Source organism: Euleptes europaea, chromosome 3 (assembly GCF_029931775.1).
Source record: "Euleptes europaea isolate rEulEur1 chromosome 3, rEulEur1.hap1, whole genome shotgun sequence".
Taxonomy (NCBI): Eukaryota; Metazoa; Chordata; class Lepidosauria; order Squamata; family Sphaerodactylidae; genus Euleptes; species Euleptes europaea.
Window position 1 is genome coordinate 32,631,897 of NC_079314.1, and position 20,767 is coordinate 32,652,663.

A 20,767-nucleotide genomic window follows, 5' to 3' on the forward strand; every position below is an offset into this window, starting at 1 on the left:
TTTATTCTGGTTTTGTTCAATCTGAGAAGAAGCAAGGAGTTCTCTTTGTGGCTCTGAAAGCTTACTGGGAATCTTATTTAGAATTTGCTGGTTTCTCAGGATTTATTCACAGACTTCAAGCTTTCCTTTGCTGCCACAAGGGTTAGAGGCTCTCTGAAAGATAGATTCTGCAACCAGCTCTTTAGCTTTTTGTGTGGAAGACACCTTGCCCTGATTTCAGAGCAACATTTTGGGTAGAGACCTCCAGAGTCTGTGAAGGCCGCTCCTCTAACCCAATAAGCATACTCTTATTGACCAGAATTTGGCAAGACGAAACACCCAAGGATCCCATCAGATCGCTAATTCACTTCCACACACTTTATTCCAGCTTCTTGGCCCTCAAGAGGAAGGGGAAATGGCATCTATGTCTGAACCCAGGTTAGACATTGTGGTGTTAGTGGCAAGTCTGTTCCTTTAATCTGGGCCAGTGTTTTAGACTGCCTGAGTCCAAGGAAGAACAGAGAAAAAGGAAGTTGTTAGTGCAGCTCCACAGAGGGAAAACCTGACTTATTCAGCTGTGCTCCTCTTTAAAACTATGACTGAAAACGCACAGCCGTTTTGTCCAGCTATTCTCCTGCAAAAGTTGCGAATCTCTAAAGTCATCACGCACATTAGTCTCCCACACGTGTGATGAACCCACCTCATCTCGCAACTTTTCCTGGTCTGCCAAGTCTTGTGTTGTTGAGATATACGAGGAAGGTTTGCGGCATCCGACAGAATTTGCTGGTTCGTTTTAGCGCCCAGGTCGACTCCCCGCCAGGAGACTGCATGATTCCGCCGGCGGCAGCAGCAGTGACCCCCTTCCGCCCCCCAGACCCCGGGGGCCTCTTTCTTTTCTCTCTCCCACACCTCCTCCCGCTGCCTGCTTTTTCTCCCCTCCACCAGTGGGGCAGCAGAACGATGACGGCTCCTTCTGCCAGTCGCTGCCACCTCCTCCTGCCAACCTGCCACCAGCTTCCCCTCACCTCCACTGGTGGGACGGCATGGTGAAGGAGTGCAGAGTCATGCCACCGTTTCCACCTGCCTCCCCGCTGGCTTCCCCTCACCTCCACCAGTGGGACAGCGTAGTGGAGGAGAGCGGAGCCATGCTGCCGCCTCCACCTGCTGCCACCCGCACAGGCAGAGGGCCTGACCCCACACCTCTCTCTCTCCCCTGCAGCACGCCATGCGTTCAGTTTTTTGAATGCGTGATCTAAAAGCGCACAACAGGAGGGACAGTTTTTCCTCCAAAAATACCCATGCGTTAACGGGCTATGCTTCCTCCTTATCCTGAGGCCTAGGATTAAGGACACAACAGGCATGTGTACAGAATTGGGTTCACGGGTGGGAAGGAATCCCTCTTGATCACTGTGAAAGCAACAAGCCCTGTTTACAACCCAAGACAAGCTGCATGCATGCAGGGACTCCCACCGACCTGCCCACATGAACAAGACCACCACAATGATGAGAATCTCCCCTGCTCGCAGCTGCTGATTTTTCTCCCCCATCTCCTTCATGGTCACCTCATCTGCACAGGGAGGAAGAAGAGAGAGAGAGAAGACAATGGGATTTAGAGACATTTTCAGCCTGCAGGGCATTTGGGGGGGGGGGTGAGCAGAGGCTTCAGTGATTATCTTTTGCAGAGGAGAACTTCTTGGAGAAATTCAGTTTGCCTGAGGATCCAGAGGTTGCAGAAATGGGCCAGGCTTCTAGACTTGTGAGCCGGCCTCTGATGTGCATCCCTAGTCTACATGTGGCATTTTTTTCTCAGGGACATCACTGAGTTGGGCCCCAGACATGTTCTGGGAGCTCCGTGCTTCCCAAGTGCATGGGGGACCAAGCTGGATTGAGATTGTGGTGCACAAGGGAAAGGAATTCAGGCTTCACCGCCCCCCCCCCCAATGCCTGAATCAGCTCCTGGGAGACATGATGGTTTGCACCACTGGGGAAACGGACATGTAGCCATAGCAACTTCCAGCCATTCTGGATGCCACTCCCAAGTAGCTAGAATTCTTGCTAGGAAGTCAGGTAGGTGGAGGACCAAATTACAAAGAGTTGAGTCTGCATTCCCTGCAGCCACAATGTAGCTGCAGGGAATGGCTTTTCAAAAATAAAGGAGAATCTATTTGAGCTCAGAACACCTCTGCAGAGGTGTTCCTCTCCCCCCCAATCCATTTTCCCACGCTGAAACAGTGCTGCAGAGGAGTTATTTCCCTTTTTATGCTGCTCCATGTGGAACAGTCTATGCATGAGGAGCAGGGGGAAACTCCCTCCAAGCGCTGTTTTAGCAGGTGAAAATGGACTGGAGGGAAGGCAGGAGCCCTTACTCCCCCCACCCGCATTGGCATTCCAAGACCAAACTGGCCCTCCTTTGTTTTGTAAAAGCCGTTCCCCGCATCTGCTGTGTGGCTGCATGAAACCAGAGTTTGCTCTGAAGAATCCAGAACACACTATTTAAAAAAACAAACAAAACATGTAATTTGGCCCCAAGAGGAATGGCAGGCATCACTCCTGCACCCCCCACCCCAACAACACCTATTGCTAGCTCCAAGCCTGACCCACACAAAACTGCTGTTGGATCCAGTGAAGGTGAGATGTCCCCTAAAGCAGAGCTAGGCAATGGCTTGCTGTGGCCTGATAGGTGACCACTGGAACATTGGAAGAGCCCTGCTGGATCAGACCAGTGGCCCATGGAGTCCAGCATCCTGTTTCACAGAGTGGCCAACAGTTGCCCTGGAGGGCCAGCAAACAGGGCTCAGTGATGGAGGCTGATGTTGCCTCCTAGGGCAGGTACTCTGAGGTTGACTACTCATGGTTGATAGGCTGAGGGGGGGGAGGTGCCGGTGATGAGGGAGACAGGTATTAGGCAGCCCTGATATAGGATTCCAGTCCCAGATAGGCCAATTCCCCAGTATGTGGATTCCCAGCCACCCCAAGCCCTGGGCTTCCTCTAGGGCAGGGGTCCCCAACCTTTTTGAGCCAGCGGGCACATCTGGAATTCTGATGCAGCATGGTGGGTGCAGAAAGATGTCGGTGAATGCCATGGTGCCCACAGCTACCATGTTGGGGACCCCTGCTCTAGGGTTTTTGGAGAGGGGGCTTCAAGAAAGTCGTGTCCCCTTAACCTGGAATGTGCAAAATGTGGCTGTTCTCGAACTGTTCCTGGCCCTCTTGAATGCGCTATCCCAAAGGGAGAATGCTGGGCAATAGGACCTGAGTAGGGTTGCCAACCTCCAGGTAGAACCTGGGAATCTCCCAGAATTACAACTGATTTCCAGACAACAGAGTTAATTTCCGCTGGAGAAAATGGTTGGTTTGGTGGGTGGCCTCTAAGGTATTATATCCTGCTGAGGTCCCTCCCCTCCTCAAATTTCACCCTCTCCAGGCTCCACCCCCAAATCTCCAGGAATTTCCCAACCCAGAGTTGGGTAGCCCTAGCCCTATGCCAGCTGCAACATTGGCCACCCTTTGCCACCCTCTGGAGCCAGCTCTGCAGACCTCCTGCCATCTTGTTGGAGGTCCAGGGCCGCCATTCCTCCACACTGACCTTTGTTTTTGGAAGCCAGTTTCTCCGCTTCCCGGGGGGTCTTGAAGTGGACAGGTTCGCTGGCCGGACTCTGGCCTTGGATACTGATGGACTGCACGTGCACAATGTATTCGGTATCCTCCTCCAGGTCCCACAGGGAACACGAATGGGTGGTGGTGTTCACCTCCTGGATGAAGCGCAACATGCGCACGTCCTTCTTCTGCAGGGAGACAAGGCAAAGCACACCAGCGCTCAGGGCCTGCTCTTCCAGTGGCTCAGGCTATCTTACGATATATGCTGAAACCAGCTTTGCCCAGAAAATCAACACACAGCCGAATGTAAGCATCAAAGAATCAGCCTGCAAAAATTACAATCCTCTGAGTTCAACTCAGCAGCAAACCTAGTCAAAAGCCCTCAAGGACAGTAGTTCTTTATTTATTTGGAATTTTTTGTGCCACCTCTCCAGAGATCAGCTCATCTAGTACAGATCTGCCTGCCCTTCCTGAAGGATGCAAAGGAAGATCTCTGGGAGCCCATGCCGCAGAGTGGAGGCAGCAACAGACGAAGCTCTCTAATGGGTAGCCATGAAGTGAGCCAGCTGTAACCAAGGCACTAGCAACAAAATCTGACCAGCTAATCAGAGTTGGCACATGGTTCACACAGGGAGGGGCAATCCTTCAACCGTGCGGGTCCCAGGCCAAGAATGGCTGTGAAGGGCAGCACCAGCCCCTTGAACTAGGCTTGGAAGCCAACTGGGAACCAACACAGCTGCTTTAATATTGAGGGCAGAGGCTAGTCCTGTTCGACAAATGGGCAGCCCTCATTCTGTGCTGTGCCAATTGAAGCTTCAAGGGTCATCTTCAAGGGCAGCCCCACAAACAGTAGTCTAGTCCAGTAGCTACAGTAGTCTAGTCCAGAAGCTATAAATGCATAGATCAGTGTTGCTGGGTCAAGCAAGGAAGACAATCTATGGATAAAATGAATATGAAGCCTTCAAGCTACAGATACATTCTGTTTATCCATCAAAAAGGACTGTGTCCAAAACTCCCCCCCCCCCCGACTCTTCACCTGATTGGTTTGTCCCTAGTCCTGACTGGAGGCAGCCACAAGGTAGGGGAACAGGACTCCAGAAAGGGCGGAATCAGCTCCCTTTGAATTGCCATAGCCACCATACCAGCAGTCCGGGAGTGGCTCTGGGGGAAGAAGGGGCTGGGCATGTTGCAGAGGTGGCTGGAGAGACTCCTGACTGCTTGCAAGAAGTGTTGTCCTTGTGAGAGGCCTTGTGAAAGAGTGCACATGCCTGACCTGCAGGCTGCCCTCAAATCTCCCTCCCAACTCAGACTTGAGCTCCATGCAGGCATTGGGTTGGGGGACCAGGGGCCCAACCTGCTAACCGAGGGAGCAGGTGCAACCTTTCTCTTACATGGCTAATGCTAGCCAAACTCTGTGCAGTGGTGGCAAGTCGACCCCATCCAGAGCATCAACTTTCCCAACCAACACCCCTTGCATTTGGTCAGGCTTTGGTTTCCATGTGTCTCCTCTGATCCCAAAGCATACAGACTCTGGCTTAGGGTTGTTGTCCTCCATATGGGGCCTGAAGATCTCCTGGAATGGCAAATGTTCTCCAGACTACAGAGATCAGTTCCTCTGGAGAAAATGGGCTGCTTTGGACTGTAAACTCTATAGCATTGTACCTCACTGAGGTTCCTCCCCAGTAGGGTTGCCAACCCTGAGTTGAGAAATACCTGGAGATTTTTTTGGGGGGGGGCTGGTTTGGGGAGGGGAGGGACCGCAGAAGGGTGCAATGCCATAGAATCCACCCTCCAAAGCAGCCATTTTCACCAGGGGAACTGATCTTGGTTGTCTGGAGATCAATTCTAACAGCAGGAAATCACCAGGTGCCACCTGGAGGTCAGCAACTCTACTCCCCAGGGTCCAAATCTCAAGGAATTTCCCAGACCTAGAGCTGGCAACCCTACCTGGCTCAAGGCTGAGATGACCTATTGATGTCCCCCCCATTCCAAAACCCATGGATAATCTTAGGCAGTGGCTTCATACGGATAATAAAAAGCATTGGTGAAAGGACAGGGCACCAAGGAAGTCTGTCTTTAAGAACATAAGAAAGGCCATGCTGGATCAGACCAAGGTCCATCAAGTCCAGCAGTCTGTTCACACAGTGGCCAACCAGGTGCCTCCAGGAAGTCCACAAACAAGACAACTGCAGCAGCATTGTCCGGCCTGTGTTCCACGGCACCTAACATAATAGGCATTTGTGTCTCAAACAGATGATTCATCCTCTCCAATGGAGAGGATTCAATCTGACAAAAAGGACAGCCTTTGTAAACACCTCCTTCCCCACATACACAGACGTCATTTTCCAAATGCTTTAATAATAATTAATGGGCTACAGTATCAAATGCCACTAATTCTAGCAGAATTATCAAAGGGGAATTACCCCGTATATTTGTAGTCCGAGATTATCCAACAGAGCCATCAAAGCTGTCTCAGCCCCAAAACTGGGCTAGAAGCCAAACGGAAATGGGTCAAGGGTGGATGAATCATCCAGAAATGACCCGAAGTTGCTGTGCCCCCACCCACATGATCACCTTGCCCAGAAATGGAGGAGTGAAAACAGGCCTGTGAATTAGCATGATATTTTTAAAATAAAGGTCTCACAACTGCTTCATTCAGGGCTCAGAAAAATTCCCTTCAGACAATGAGGAATTCACATTTCCAAGGAGAGGAGGAGCTAAATTGGCCCAGCATTATTTAACAAGCCCCAATAGGCAAGGGTCTAATTTACAGGTGTCATTCCTCATAAACTCAAAAATCCTGTCCACATCTGTCAAGGGGTGGATCAATCAAAACCTCCAGACTACAGAGGCACTTCTGACGAACAACTTGTATAGAAAATGGTGTCTAGGTTGGTCTGGATCGGAGAGATTTTATCAGCAAAGAATCTTGCAGTGTCAGTGTTGAACAAATGGACGTATGCAACAATGGGATGAGGCTGAAGGGTTGAAATACCAGAAACCACCTTTAAAAAGCTGAGCAGGAGAGGATTCAACTGATTCAAAGGGGGTGGAGGCAAAAAGGCCTTCTTTGGGGCCATCATGGCCCCTTCCCCTCCGTAGGCCTGCAAGCTGGCTTGGTGGCATGCTATGCTGGATTCAGAATAGGGTTGCCCACTCCAGATTGGGAAACTACTGGAGATTTTAGGGGTGGAGCCTGAGGAGGGAGGGGTTTGGGGAGAGGACAGACTCCAATGGGGTATAATGTCATAGAGGTCACCTTCCCAAGCAGCCATTTTCTCCAGCTGAACTGATCACTGTTGCCTAGAGATCAGTTGTAATAGTGGGAGATCTCCAGCTGCCACCCGGAGGCTGGCAACCCTAATTCAGAATGAACCCTACCAACAACGCCGAAATAGTCTCCCTTCCCATTTTACTTTCTTTAGCTTCCTAGTAAATAGGGGAGGGGTCCAAGAAGGAGGAGGAGGAACAGGAGGAGGAGGAGGAGGAGGAGGAGGAGTCGGTTTTTATACCCAATGTTTTCTACCTTTAAGGAGTCTCCAACCGGCTTACAATTACCTTTCCTTCCCCTCCCCACAACAGACACCCTGTGAGGTAGGTGGGGCTGAGAGGGCTCTAAGAGAGCTGTGACTAGCCCAAGGTCACCCAGCAGGCTTCATGTGTAGGAGTGGGGAAACCAACCTGGTTCACCAGAGCTCGTGTGAAGGAGTGGGGAATCAAACTCAGTTCTCCAGGTTAGACAGGGGGGAGGGTGCCAGGGTACTTAGGGAAGAACTGGACCTTTCACCTGCCCATCAAACTTTGTCCTCATAATAATATGGGAACTTCTGATTCCGCCCTAAGAGAGGCCTGCAAGAAGCAAAGATACATAGAGCCATGGAAGCAAGCTGACCTGCTGGGAGATAGCAAATCCAATGACCACTTCCTCTTCCAGAACATCCCAGGTCACCACGGCTGAGTTGGCCTTCAGAAGCTTGACTGTGACGTTGACTGGAGCAGAAGGGCTGTCTGCAGGGAGACAAAAAGAGGGTGCACGGAAGAGCTGTTTCCTTACCAGGGTGGAGAAGCACATTACCCATGAGAGAAGGAAGCAGCAAGTACTTCTCCAAACAACGTGCAATTCCCTTCTGGGAGGCATTGCTGCTAGATGGCCTCTAAGGTAAATGGCTTGAGGGAAAAAAGGGTTAGACAAATTCATGGAGGATAAAGTCTATCAATGGCTCTTAGCCCCAACAACTGACTTAGTCCTTCCTGTCCAGAGTCAGTGTCCTTCTGAACAGTGGTGGTTGGTGGCTCCAAAGAGTGGCGATCCCATAGTGCTGGATCGTATGGACCGATTCCACTAGCCGTGGTGCTGTATTCCAGTGGAGACCCCTTCCACTGCAGGAAAGTGCTTCCAGCTAGTGAAACAGATCTGCGGGATCCAAACCATCGTTCCCAACCATCCTACCATTCCCACAGTACTGCTCCTCAACTGGACCTTCCCAAAGCCCTTCTAGCCTGTCCCACCCCAGCAAAGACCAATGAAGCCCATCCTTCAAAGCATGATAACTCAATGGAACCTCCATGCTCAGAGGCAGTACAACAGAGGAACGGTGATGAACCGGTGACCTGCTTCTAGGTTTTCCAGAGGCATTTGGCTGGCTACTATTGGCCTTGGTACAGGTTGAGTATCCTTTATTCGGACTGACCCGAAAACTGGACTGTTTGAGCTGGCATGCAGGCAGATTCGAGCCGCCCAGAACAGGTTACAGAGGTGACTAGAAGGAGGATGGGAAAGGGTCGGGAGGGAAAATAAAGGGAAACCAGCTTTCCTTCCGGGGAGGAGACTTTCACTGGCACGCCTGCTAGAAGCTGCTTCACTCTCTCTGCCTCAGGCTGGGGACCAGATATTCCAAAATACAGAAAAATCCGAAATACGGACCACTTCTGGTCCCAAGCAGTCCGGATAAGGGATACTCAATTTTTAGTGGAAAGTGGCTGACCAACAGCCACAAGCTGAAGGTGATGGTACAGAACTCGAATCTAAGCCCCAAACACTAAACCTAGTTGTCAGTCCTTTGGCCCCCATATTTGCTGCAATGCCCCTGTGGAATGAATCATACAGAATCGGTTGCACGTGTTCTTTTGCACCGCCCCCTTTATCAGAGAATCTGCCTTAAGTTCATCAACCCGTTGTTTGCTGGTAGGGAGTGGCACCCAGTTGAGCGCAAGGTAGCCTTTCTTATGTCTGCTCAGATTGTGGCCACAATTGACCATGTAGCCAAGTTTTTGCAATGTGGATCCGCGAAAGACACTGTAAACAGGAACAGGCGAGTTCTGTTGAGTAAAATTGTATGATTATGTTCTCTGCAGGTATTGTGTATGCCAATAAAGGTTTGATTGACTGATTGATTGATTGTGTGCTGCAATGTCATGCTTTAAGTTGCCCTCCACGTGCCATGTTTGCAGTGACAACCAACTGAACAACCAATTCAGGCTCCTTTGTGCTAGACCTAATTTACTGGGGGTGCTCATGACCACCAGATTGTGGCGATGGCGGATACCTTATTAGACAGCTTTCAAAAAGGATCAGACAAATTCACAAAGGATTCAGAACGGAACCAGATGGACTAGTGGACTAACTTGGTTAGAAGCAGCTTCGTATGTTCACATTAGCCGTGGGAGCTGAATGGAACCTCCATGGTCAGGCAGTCTACCTGTAATACTAGCTGTTTCTGCTCTACCAGTAGTGCTTCCAGAGTCATCTGGTTGGCCATTGCTGGAAACAGGACGCTGGAATGGACAAGCCCAAATAGCATCAAACAGGACATTCCCGATGTTCTGCTTGGTAAAATAGTTTTTAAGGTCTCTAAATGTAAACCTGGACCAGAACACTAGTGGCTGAGCGCCAGAATCCAAAATCCCCAGTGCAAATCTCAACTAAGCCACAGCTTCAATAGCTGCCTGTCTGGTGTAGAGATTATAGTGTCTACTAGGATCTGGGTGACCCAGGTTCAAATCCTCTCTCTGCCATGGAAGCTTGCTGGGTGACCTTGGGCCATTCACACACTCTCAGCCTAACCTACCTCACAGCACTGTTGTTGTCAGGAGTAAGAGGAGGGGAGAGCAATGGTGTAAGCTGCTTTGAGTCCCCACCGGGGCCAAAAGCAGGGTATAAACAAACAAATAAAATAGACTGTCTTATTCTGAGTTAGCAGCCTGAGCGCCAGATGGTGTAGTGGTTAAGAGTGGTAGACTCTAATCTGAAGAACCAGGTTTGATTAGTCGCTCCTCCATATAAGTGGCAGACTGTAATCTGGAGAACCAGATTAGATCCCCCACTCCTCCACATGCAGCCTGCTGGGTGACCTTGGGCCAGTCACAATTCTCTCAGCTCTCAGTCCCACCTACCTCACAAGGTGTCTGTTGTGGGGAGGGGAAGGGAAGGTGACTGTAAGCCGCTTTGAGACTCCTTTCGACAGAGAAAAGTAGGGATATAAAAACCAATTCTTCTAAGTAGTTGAAGCTCTTCAGAGCTGGGATAAACAGGGTTGGCCATAGTTAATATTTGGATGGGAGACCACCAAGGACCTGATCTTGCAGAGGAAGGCAACAACAAACCACCTCTGCTCCTGTCTTGCCTTGACAACCCCATGAGAGGTTGCCATAAATCAGTTGTGACTTGACAGCACACAATTAATTAATCCATTTATTCTGAGTTCTGTCTCTGATGGCCCACCTGCGATAAGGAGACAACACTTTAGAGGTTGTTGAAAGGATTATTGAGATGACATTTGCAACATGCTTTGAGTGCTCAGGGCTGGCCCTTATGGCAGAGTGCCAACTCAATGCCCAGCCCCAAATGTAAGGCTTTGCAAACACAGTGCCTGTTGCCTCCTTGGTGCACTGCGATGGTGACTAAAGGGAACCTCCATGTTCACAGGCAGTCAACTTCTGAATCCCTGTGACAGCAGGAAACATCAGGGGAAGGCCTTGGCCTCTATGCCCTGTTGTTGACTCTCCAGGGGAACTGGTTGGCTGCTGTGTTAAACATAATGCTGGACTCAATGGACCCCTGGTCTGATCTATAGTGTTACCAACCTCCAGGTACTAGCTGGAGATCTCCTGCTATTACAACTGACCTCCAGCCAATAGAGATCAGTTCACATGGAGAAAATGGCAGCTTTGGCAATGGGACTCTATGGCATTGAAGTCCCTCCCCTCCCCAAACCCAGACATCCTCAGGCTCCGCCCCAAAAACCTCCAACTGGTAGCGAAGAAGGACCTGGCAACCCTAGCTGCAGTGGGTGAATCCCCCCCCCCATTCCAGCCAGGGTACTCAGGAAATGCCGTGGCAGAAACAGAAGTAGGTAAGGGCTGACCTGCTCTCCTACTCGCTGCCTGCGCCGCTCTCATTCCCAGATGTCATTAGAAAGGCACAGAAAATGCAGTTGAAAACTGAATTGTATTTGGGGCCCAACATACGTGTGTAAGTAAGTGCCGTCAACCAACTTATGGCAACCCCAGTAAGGGGCTTTCAAAGCAAATGGGAAGCACAGTAGGGTTGCCAGGTCCCTCTTCGCCACTGGCTGGAGATTTTTGGGGTGGAGCCTGGGGTTTGGGTAGGGGAAGGACTTCAATGCCATAGAGTCCAATTGCCAAAGCGGCCATTTTCTCCAGGTGAACTGATCTCTTTTGGCTGGAGATCAGTTGTAATAGCAGGAGATCTCCAGCTAGTACCTGGAGGTTGGCAGCTCTAAAGCAGAGGTGGTTTGCCATTGCCTTCCTCTGCAGAGTCCACCTCGGCAGTCTCCCGACCCTGCGTAGCTTCTGATAGCTGACAAGATTGGGTTATACCATGCTGCTTTCTCTCCAGGGCCATCTTAACAGCATTACAGGCCCCCGGGCAAAGCAGCGCACTGGGGCCCGTACCTACACAACCATTCACAGGAATAAAAATGTAAATGGTCGATAAAATTAAAGATATATTTATTGGTGCTTCCATAATGAGCAAGTCCTTTCTTACATTATACTTCAGTATTTATTCTTAATCCAAACCTTAATTAACATTAATATTATTCATTATCTTTAGTAAAACACATGCTAAATAGGCAAGTCACAACATACAACATAGATTAGCATGGGGCCCCTATGCTCGTGGGGTCTCCAGGCAACTGCCCAGCGTGCCCATGAGTTAAGACGGCAGGGTTGCCAGGTCCCTTTTCACAACCAGCAGGAGGTTTTTGGGGCAGAACCTGAGGAGGTTTGGGGAGGGGAAGGACTTCAATGCCATACAGCCCAATTGCCAAAGCGGCCATTTTCTCTAGGTGAACTGATGTTCTCTGTCGGCTGAAGATCAGTTGTAATAACAGGAGATCTCCAGCTAGTACCTGGAGGTTAGAAAAAGAGGGGTTTTGATATAACAAGCTCACAAGCCACAAGTAATAAGAACTAGCAATGTCTGAGTCAATTTGAATTATATTGTATAAGCAACCTATAACATCACAAACCATGCATCAAAAAACATATTACAGCATATGCTTGATTAACAACATACAAATGTTTCCACAGCATATGAGATATGCAAAAGTATTAAGCCAGAAACAATCAACAAACAGTGGCAAGTCCTAAGAGAAAAAAAGCGCTGTGCAAGGCATGCGCAATGAAGACTTTGAAGGTGAGTCAACGTTGTATTGGCATCTCAAGATAGCGTGTCCCTAGTGCACTGGTTCCCAACCAGGGGTCCATGGACCCCCAGGGGTCCGCGAGAACTAAATTAAGGTCTGCAAAACAAAGTTATAAACCCATAATAAATTAATATTTTCAATTAAAAGTTCTCTATTATAAAATATATATATTCAAATATAATTCTAAGTTTAATGTTTAACAGTTATGATTAAAGTTTATTTTCAAATTCCCGTAATTTTTATTTTGAACCTTGGGGTCCCTGCACCGAACAAAAAAGTCCTAGTGGTCCCTGGTCAAAAAAAGGTTGGGAACCACTGCCCTAGTGGAAGAGCGCTGTGCAAGGCATGCACACTAGAACGTAGAGGCTAACACCACTGAAAAGCTTGTAAACAAAGCAAAATACATTCTGCTGGGTGGAAATAAGGTGGAAAACAAATTGTAAATACCGTCCTTGAAAAGCACCCGAAGGGTAAAGACTTGTAGAAGGCAGTAGTTTGCTCAAATCAGGATCGGTAATCTGAGACGGTTTCCAGCTGTAAACACGGCAGCTGTAGACACAGTATGTGGCTGTAGACACAGTATGTGACAAGTACCGGTAAAGAACTTGTTTCGTTTAGTTCCTTCTTCAGAACATTAAATTACATACATAGTCCATCTGAAACAAATAATATAAAATATATACCAAAAGTAATATATCTAAAGAATAATAATTCAAAAAAAGCCCTTTTAAAACCACAAGTTAATGAATGAAATCTTACCAGACCGCAACATTTGCATATAAAAATTAGAAGAACATCTGACAATGTTAATAAGTCTTTTAGAATCACAATTTGTGAAGGAACACAAGGTGAAACAGAAACCAGTGCGGACGCACACCTTGCGTTCCTTCACAAATTGTGATTCCAAAAGACTTATTAACATTGTCAGATGTTGTCGAAAGCTTTCACGGTCAGAGTTCATTGGTTCTTGTAGGTTATCCGGGCTGTGTAACCGTGGTCTTGGAATTTTCTTTCCTGACGTTTCGCCAGCAACTGTGGCAGGCATCTTCAGAGCAGTAACACTGAAGGACAGCAGTAACACTGAAGGAAGACTGTCCTCAGTGTTACTACTCTGAAGATGCCTGCCACAGTTGCTGGCGAAACGTCAGGAAAGAAAATTCCAAGACCACGGTTACACAGCCCGGATAACCTACAAGAACCAATTGTCAGATGTTCTTCTAATTTTTATATGTTGGCAAAACTCTTAGGTCCTTGAAATATAGGATCGGTGAACACCGTTCTAGAATACTTAACAAGGTTCTAGATGTTCCCATGGTCCAACATTTTATTAACCATAATCATAAAGACACAGATCTTCAATTTTTTTGCCATTTGGCAACTACGCAAGATCAATTTTTCTATTACAGACACAGATAGAGTGCTCAGGCAGCAAGAGGCTCGCTTTATACATCTTTTTAAAACGGAACATCCTTATGGTCTGAATTCTTCTTTAGATCTTACAAGCCTTAATTCATTGCTCTATATTCAATTGTTCTCTCAGTAATATCCTCCATATACATCTTTAATTTAGCATCTTACCTTTAATTACTACCACCTGATCTAGGAAGCAGTCTTCCTTTAATTTAGAACGCTAACAAGGAAGCTTTCACAGTTGACATATGAGTCTCTGTCCGTGAACTGCAAATGTTGCGGTCTGGTAAGATTTCATTCATTAACTTGTGGTTTTAAAAGGGCTTTTTTGAATTATTATTCTTTAGATACATTACTTTTGGTATATATTTTATATTATTTGTTTCAGATGGACTATGTATGTAATTTAATGTTCTGAAGAAGGAACTAAACGAAACAAGTTCTTTACTGGTACTTGTCACATACTGTGTCTACAGCCACATACTGTGTCTACAGCTGCCATGTTTACGGCTGGAAACCGTCTCAGATTACCGATCCTGATTTGAGCAAACTACTGCCTTCTACAAGTCTTTACCCTTCGGGTGCTTTTCAAGGACGGTATTTACAATTTGTTTTCCACCTTATTTCCATCCAGCAGAATGTATTTTGCTTTGTTTACAAGCTTTTCAGTGGCGTTAGCCTCTAAGTTCTAGTGTGCATGCCTCGCACAGCGCTCTTCCACTAGGGACACACTACCTTGAGATGCCAATACAACGTTGACTCACCTTCAAAGTCTTCATTGCGCATGCCTTGCACAGCGCTTTTTTTCTCTTGGGACTTGCCACTGTTTGTTGATTATTTCTGGCTTAATACTTTTGCATATCTCATATGCTGTGGAAACAATTGTATGTTGTTAATCAAGCATATGCTGTAATATGTTTTTTGATGCATGGTTTGTGATGTTATAGGTTGCTTATACAATATAATTCAAATTGACTCAGACATTGCTTGTTCTTATTACTTGTGGCTTGTGTGCTTGTTATATCAAAACCCCTCTTTTTTCTCATCTCAATAACAGCACACGCTCTTTTTAAGTACCTGGAGGTTGGCAACTCTATAAGACAGCCCTGTTTCTCTCTCTAATTGGAGCCCTATGTGATGTAAAAACTCCCTTGTAAGAAACTAGTGTTGCCAGTACCCTTTTCACCATCGGCGGGAGGTTTTGGGGGCAGAGCCTGAGGAGGGTGGGGTTTGGGGAGGGGAGGGACTTCAATGACATAGAGTTCAATGGCCAAAGCAGCCATTTTCTCCAGGTGAACTGATCTCTATTGGCTGGAGGTCAGTTGTAATAGCAGGAGATCTCCAGCTAGAACCTGGAGGTTGGCAACCCTATAAGAAACAGCTGCTGCACCTTATAAAGGAAATTTCCAGCTTTGCCAATATAAGGGCCCCAACATTCTCCCTTTGAAGGAAAGGTCCTGTGAGTTCCAGTAAGCCCTAGAGACAGATCTGAATTACTGCTGGGTTTTGTAGTTCCAGAAGGACGGTGTCTGTTCTTTTCCCCCATCGGCCTTGCTACATCCTGATCTCTTTTGACGGCAGCCCCGGTCTCACCTAATTGCTTCTGCAAAAGGCCTCCTTCGTTCTTCCCACAGGAGCTTGTGTTTGAAAGTGTGGGGCACAACAGTTTTAAATGAACTCATTCACACATTTGCAATAAACTGCAGACTTGGTCTTTCCACCATGCCACCATGGAAAGGGAAAGGTGTCTTTAATACCCAGAAAAGACTTCTGACGAACAGGAAAGCTTAAGCGCTCCTTTGTGGTTTTGCAGTCAGCCTTAATAAAAGCATTGTGTGTGTGTGACTGTTGTTCACGGTTGCATCCGAGGAAGTGGGCTGTAAATCCTCAATAAATCCACTAGGCTTTAGCTGCTTTTCTGCAACAGACTAATATGGCTACACTTCTGGATACTCTCCCTGGAACTACTGGTATTCCTAGTCACTGTGGTGGAAAGTGCCATCAAGTTACAGCTGAGTTACGGCTACAGTTGCCAACCTCCAGGTACTAGCTGGAGATCTACTACTACTACAATGGATCTCCAGCCGATAGAGATCAGTTCACCTGGAGAAAATGGCCACTTTGGCAGTTGGACTCTATGGCATTGAAGTCCCTCCCCTCCCCAAACCCCTCCCTCCTCAGGCTCTGCCCCCAAAAACCTCCCACCGGTGGCAAAGAGAGACCTGGCAACCCTACTTATGATGACCCTATAGGGTTTTCAAGCCAAGAGAGGAGCAGAGGTGGTTTTTCATTGCCTTTCTCTGCATTGTAACCCTAGACTTCCTTGGTGGTCTCCCATCCAAGTACTAACGATAGCTAATCCTGCTTAGCTTCCTAGTCAATAGTTAATAACATGAACCCCATTTACTGTTAGCCATTGCCTTGCACTTGCTTCCTCCATGACACTATTAAATGTCCAGTTTAAAAAAACAACATAGATTTCCTCTTCCCAAACTAGCACCCTTCCTGGATCCAGCCAATTCATTATCCACATTAAGGGGGATGTGAAAACCTGAAAGGGTATCCTTTTCTTTCCAGTCCTCCAGGATGGGAAGAGGAGATTCCTGAATTCACCACCACCACTCTGCACCGTTCAGCGGCAGAGCTGCGCACCTTGGCCTCGGCCACAGAACAGCTCTATAGGAAGGAGACTGGGACGTGGCACAGCTGCCTTAATCCACAGCGACCCACCGGGAGGCCAGCTTCTGTTTCAGAACATCTGCTCGAGCGGGAACCAAAGTCCATTTTCACCCCAGTCTCCCTCCTGCACTGCCTCGAGCGTCTCTTTCGGAACAGAAACTGCCCGCCAATTAGGCATCTGAAGTATCCTCCGAACAGCCAGCGAGATGGGCCTCACTGGTTTGGCAGCTGTGCCTTCTGTGCGAGCTGCAGAGGAAGGCAATTAAGCATGGCACAAAAGGAGGGTCTGTGGCTGGATCCGGACCGTGGATGTCAGCCTCTGGTGCGCGAGCCGAAGACCCAGCTCCGGAGATGGCTTCCCGTCACTGCTTGCTGTGCCAAAGGGCGAAAGGTGCAGAAACCTTCCCAGTAATGGGAAGCCTCAGTAATCCAGAGCTTCGTGGGCAGCTCTTCAAACTGCTCGAGTCCTGTGGTGCCTGTACTGAAGCCAGACAGGCAGGGTTTTGTAGGTCACGTTGTTCCCTTGTTCTGCAGGTTGCACAGTCAACGCTGGAAGATGCTTCACGAGGCGGCCGTGCTTTTCGTAAAAGACCAAAATATATCCGAAATTCCCTTAATAAACTGAGGGTTTTTTTCCCTTCAAATTTCAGTGACACGCTTAATTATAGAATCATAGAGTTGGAAGGGGCCATACAGGCCATCTAGTCCAACCCCTGCTTAATGCAGGATCAGCCTAGAGCATCCCTGACAAGTGCTTGTCCAGCCTCTGCTTAAAGACTACCAGTGAGGGGGAGCTCACCACCTCCCTAGGGAGCTGATTCCACTGTTGAACAACTCTTACTGTAAAAATGTTTTCCTAATAACCTTTCCACCCACAATTTAAACCCTGTACTGCGAGTCCTATCCTCTGCTGCCAACAGGAACACCTCCCTGCCCTCCTATAAGTGACAACCCTTCAAATACTGAGAGCAATCATGTCTCCTCTCAACCTCCTCTTCTCCAGACTAAACATTCCCAACTCTCTCAGCCTTTCCTCATAAGGCTTGGCCTCCAGGCCCCTGATCCTCCTCGTCGCTCTCCTCTGCACCCGCTCCATTCTGCCCACATCCTTTTTTGAAGTGATAGACAAACGTTCTATGCCCATTCTGTCTTGCCTTCTCACATACTGTCCTATTCAATAACGTGCTCTCTTACACACACACTACTACAGAAGCAATCGTAAGCAAGTCTACTTGGAAATAAGTACCATTTTATTCAGTGGGGCTTACTCCTGGGATTGCCGCCTTAAAAATTATTTACAGGCTTCTTTTATGTGCTCTCCAAGTGTGCAGAACTGAAACCTGAGGTCTCATAGCAAGCAGCTGTGGAGCTTTCAGAATCTGTAGCTGGGATTTTCTTTGGGCTCTCCCACCCCCACCCCCCTTGTTGAATTCTTGTGATTTATCTGCTGATCAATGTATACTTAGGCCTTTTTTGCATGGCTGTTTTCCTTGCGGTCACCTCTCCAAAACTTTGGGTCTTTGTTTTGATTATGCATGCCGTTTCTGACCATCAGAGGTCGCCTCGCTCTCTCCCTGTGTTTTCCCGCGTTTTGCCCGTGTTTTCACATTCAAGATAAAACAGGTCTTTGAAAACACGGGCAAAATGCGGGGAAACGCAGGGGGAGAGCTAGGCGACCTCTGACGGTCGGAAATGGCATGCACAATCAACACAAAGGCCTGAAGTCATTGGAGGGGTGACTGTGAGTGAAACAGTCATGCATAAAAGGTCATAGGCTTAAATTTGATACCATGTCTGTCTTTGAGGGACTGTAGGAAGTTCCCTTACAGATTCTCCAAAGCTGGCTTTGCTATTGTGGGTCGATATTTAGATAATATTGAGCAAAAGTCTCATACTCATCTCATGAATCCTTACAAGACACATGCAAAGCAGGACAGCATGATCACACCCTGACTGCCACTCTTGGCTTGGCTCCCATATGGAGAGATTCTCCTTGTAGCCCTCCTTGCCGTTGCAAATGCAGAGGCATTCACAGCAGCACAGAGCACCCACACAGCAGTTTTTCCTGCCCATTCCTTGGCTCGGCTCCCCAAGCCACCATTTTCCCACATGTACCTGCACCTTTCCCCTTATAACTCCACAATGAAAAGAGCTAGAGACTTACTTTAAAAAAAGTTGGGAACTGTTTATGTATTTATTTGTTTGTTTGTTTGTTTTGCCAAATTTCTACCCCACCCTCCCTGGCAAAAGCTGGGCTAGTAGATTATGGCAATGGATTGTTATAATAACACTAGAAATTTAGGAATTCCTATTTGTTTTTCTAAATCCTGGGGTGGGTGGGGACAGAACAACCAAGGAACTTTGTGCAAGACTAATAAAATGGCACTTTGCCTAAAGTCATCTCTCACATTTCTGAGTCAAGTGAGATTTGAGACAGGAATTTTCTGGCTTTTAGCCCCTGGTGACAATCCATCTACTAAAACTTACTGTTTTTTGTTTTTGTTTTTTGCCATCAAGTCGCAGCTGATTTCTGGTGTAGGGTTTTCAAGGTAGGAGGCATTCAGAGGTGGTTTGCCTTTGCCTGTTTCTGCATAGCAACCGTGGACTTCCATGGTAGTCTCCCATCCAAGAGCTAACCAGGGTTGACCCTGCTTGGTTTCCGAACTCTGAAGAGATCAGACTAGCCTGGGCCATCCAAGTCAGGGCACAATGAGAACAGGGTGGTATAAAGAGGGCAAAGTCTCCTTACCCAAGAGCTATTAAAGAAACTGGTGACCAGCTCTCCATCAGGAGGGGGCAAGGCTGCTCACAAGCTGCCAGAAACAAGATCTGTGAGGAGGAGGAGGAGGAGGAGGAGGAGGAGAAGGAGAAGGAGAAGGAGAAGGAGAAGGAGAAGGAGAAGGAGAAGGAGAAGGAGAAGGAGAAGGAGAAGGAGAAGGAGAAGGAGAAGGAGAAGGAGAATCTGCCTAGAAAACGTCGGGATGTGACATCACCCCATGGGTCAGGGATGACACGGTGCTTGCACAGGGGACTTTTACCTTTTTTACTTGCCTAGTTCCTTTAACTGGAGATGCTGGGGATTGAACCTGGGACCTTCTGCAAGCCAAGCAGATGATCTACCACTGAGCCATGGCCCTTCCCTGCACAATCACCTTTTCTGCCCAGTGAAGAGGCCGGACTAGGAGTACATGACTTGCGGTCCCCTCTGCTAACTTTGGAAAATGATCCTTTCTCAGAAGCGGGAACTCAAAGCCTCCCCTCCATGCCCCCCCACCCCTCTCTTTTATTCTTTCTTCCTTTTCATGGCCTGTGGGGTCCTTTTTTCTCTCTCAGAAGCGGAGGTGTGGATATGAAAGGCTTTCTCACACACTCAGAGACTTTTCTTTGCTCTGGCACAGCGGGTCTCCCCCTGCCGTGCATAATTGCGTACCAACTTTATGGAGGCTGAAATGCTTCCCCAAAGTGCTCTGACTACTAAGGCACAAAGGAGCAAGTGGGCGGCATTTTGGACCCTCCTCTGCTATCGGGGCTTGAGTCATGCAGGGATGGGGGGGGGCGACCCTATATGGGGCTCTATGCCCAACCCCTCTTGTCCTCCTGCCATTTCAGAGAACAAAGACCTCCCTACAGGTCAGCTTTTAGCTCTTGAAAGGACAGAGGAAATTGCTCCGAAAGAAGCCAAGCTGTTAAGGAGACCGGAGGAACTTGAACGGAAGGCTTCCATAAGACATTGGGTGGGTGGAGTTGGAACGGAAGAGCAAAAACCTCAGCAATGGGTTCGGGGATCAAGCTCCGTGCCTGCCCCACATAGGAGATAGTTCCTAAGAAAGGCTGGTGCAAAACAGAGTGTTGGTGGCTGGTCACTTCCTGGATGTCAGAACTCTGGGGACATTCTTTACAGCAGGGGTCCTCACAACGTGGGGCCCGTGGGCACCTTTTCTGGTGCCCGCTAAGTGTTTTTAGAAAGTGGGAGCAGTCTGGTAGAGCTTTTGTCCAGAAAGACTTCTAATTTACCATTGGAGATTGTGGAACCAGGATGTGGTGATGGCTGCCAACTTGGAAGACTTTAAGAGGGGAGGGCAGTGGACGTGTTCATGGAGGAGAGGGCTATCCATGGCTACTAGTCAAAATGGATACTAGTCATGATGCATACCTCTTCTCTCCAGGATCAGAGGAGCATGCCTAGTATATTAGGTGCTGTGGAACACAGGCAGGACAATGCTGCTGCAGTCATCTTGTCTGTGGGCTTCTTAGAGGCACCTGGTTGGCCACTGTGTGAACAGACTGCTGGACATGATGGGCCTTGGTCTGATCCAGCATGGCCTTTCTTATGTTCTTATGAGATTTGAGTGGCTGTGCAGTCTTTTAAGAATGTTGCTTTGGCGACAGCTGCTATCACAGCACAAGGATCTTCACTGTGTGACTGAGGGTAA

At 48.1% G+C, this 20,767-nt stretch overlaps 1 protein-coding gene across 2 annotated transcripts in view; it reads right to left on the minus strand.

The window, feature by feature from the left end:
- The window catches only part of FNDC5 (fibronectin type III domain containing 5), a 43,687-nt gene that overhangs the window by 7,802 nt on the left and 15,118 nt on the right, over positions 1–20,767 (minus strand). Inside the window, exons 2-4 of one of the 2 annotated variants that reach the window (XM_056847135.1) lie at positions 7,469–7,584; positions 3,566–3,764; positions 1,454–1,546 (exon numbers count right to left, since the gene is read on the minus strand). In XM_056847135.1, coding sequence (XP_056703113.1) covers positions 1,454–1,546; positions 3,566–3,764; positions 7,469–7,584 — 408 coding nt within the window. The remainder of the gene's footprint in view (positions 1–1,453; positions 1,547–3,565; positions 3,765–7,468; positions 7,585–20,767) is intronic. The other variant, XM_056847136.1, reaches the window with a different exon arrangement.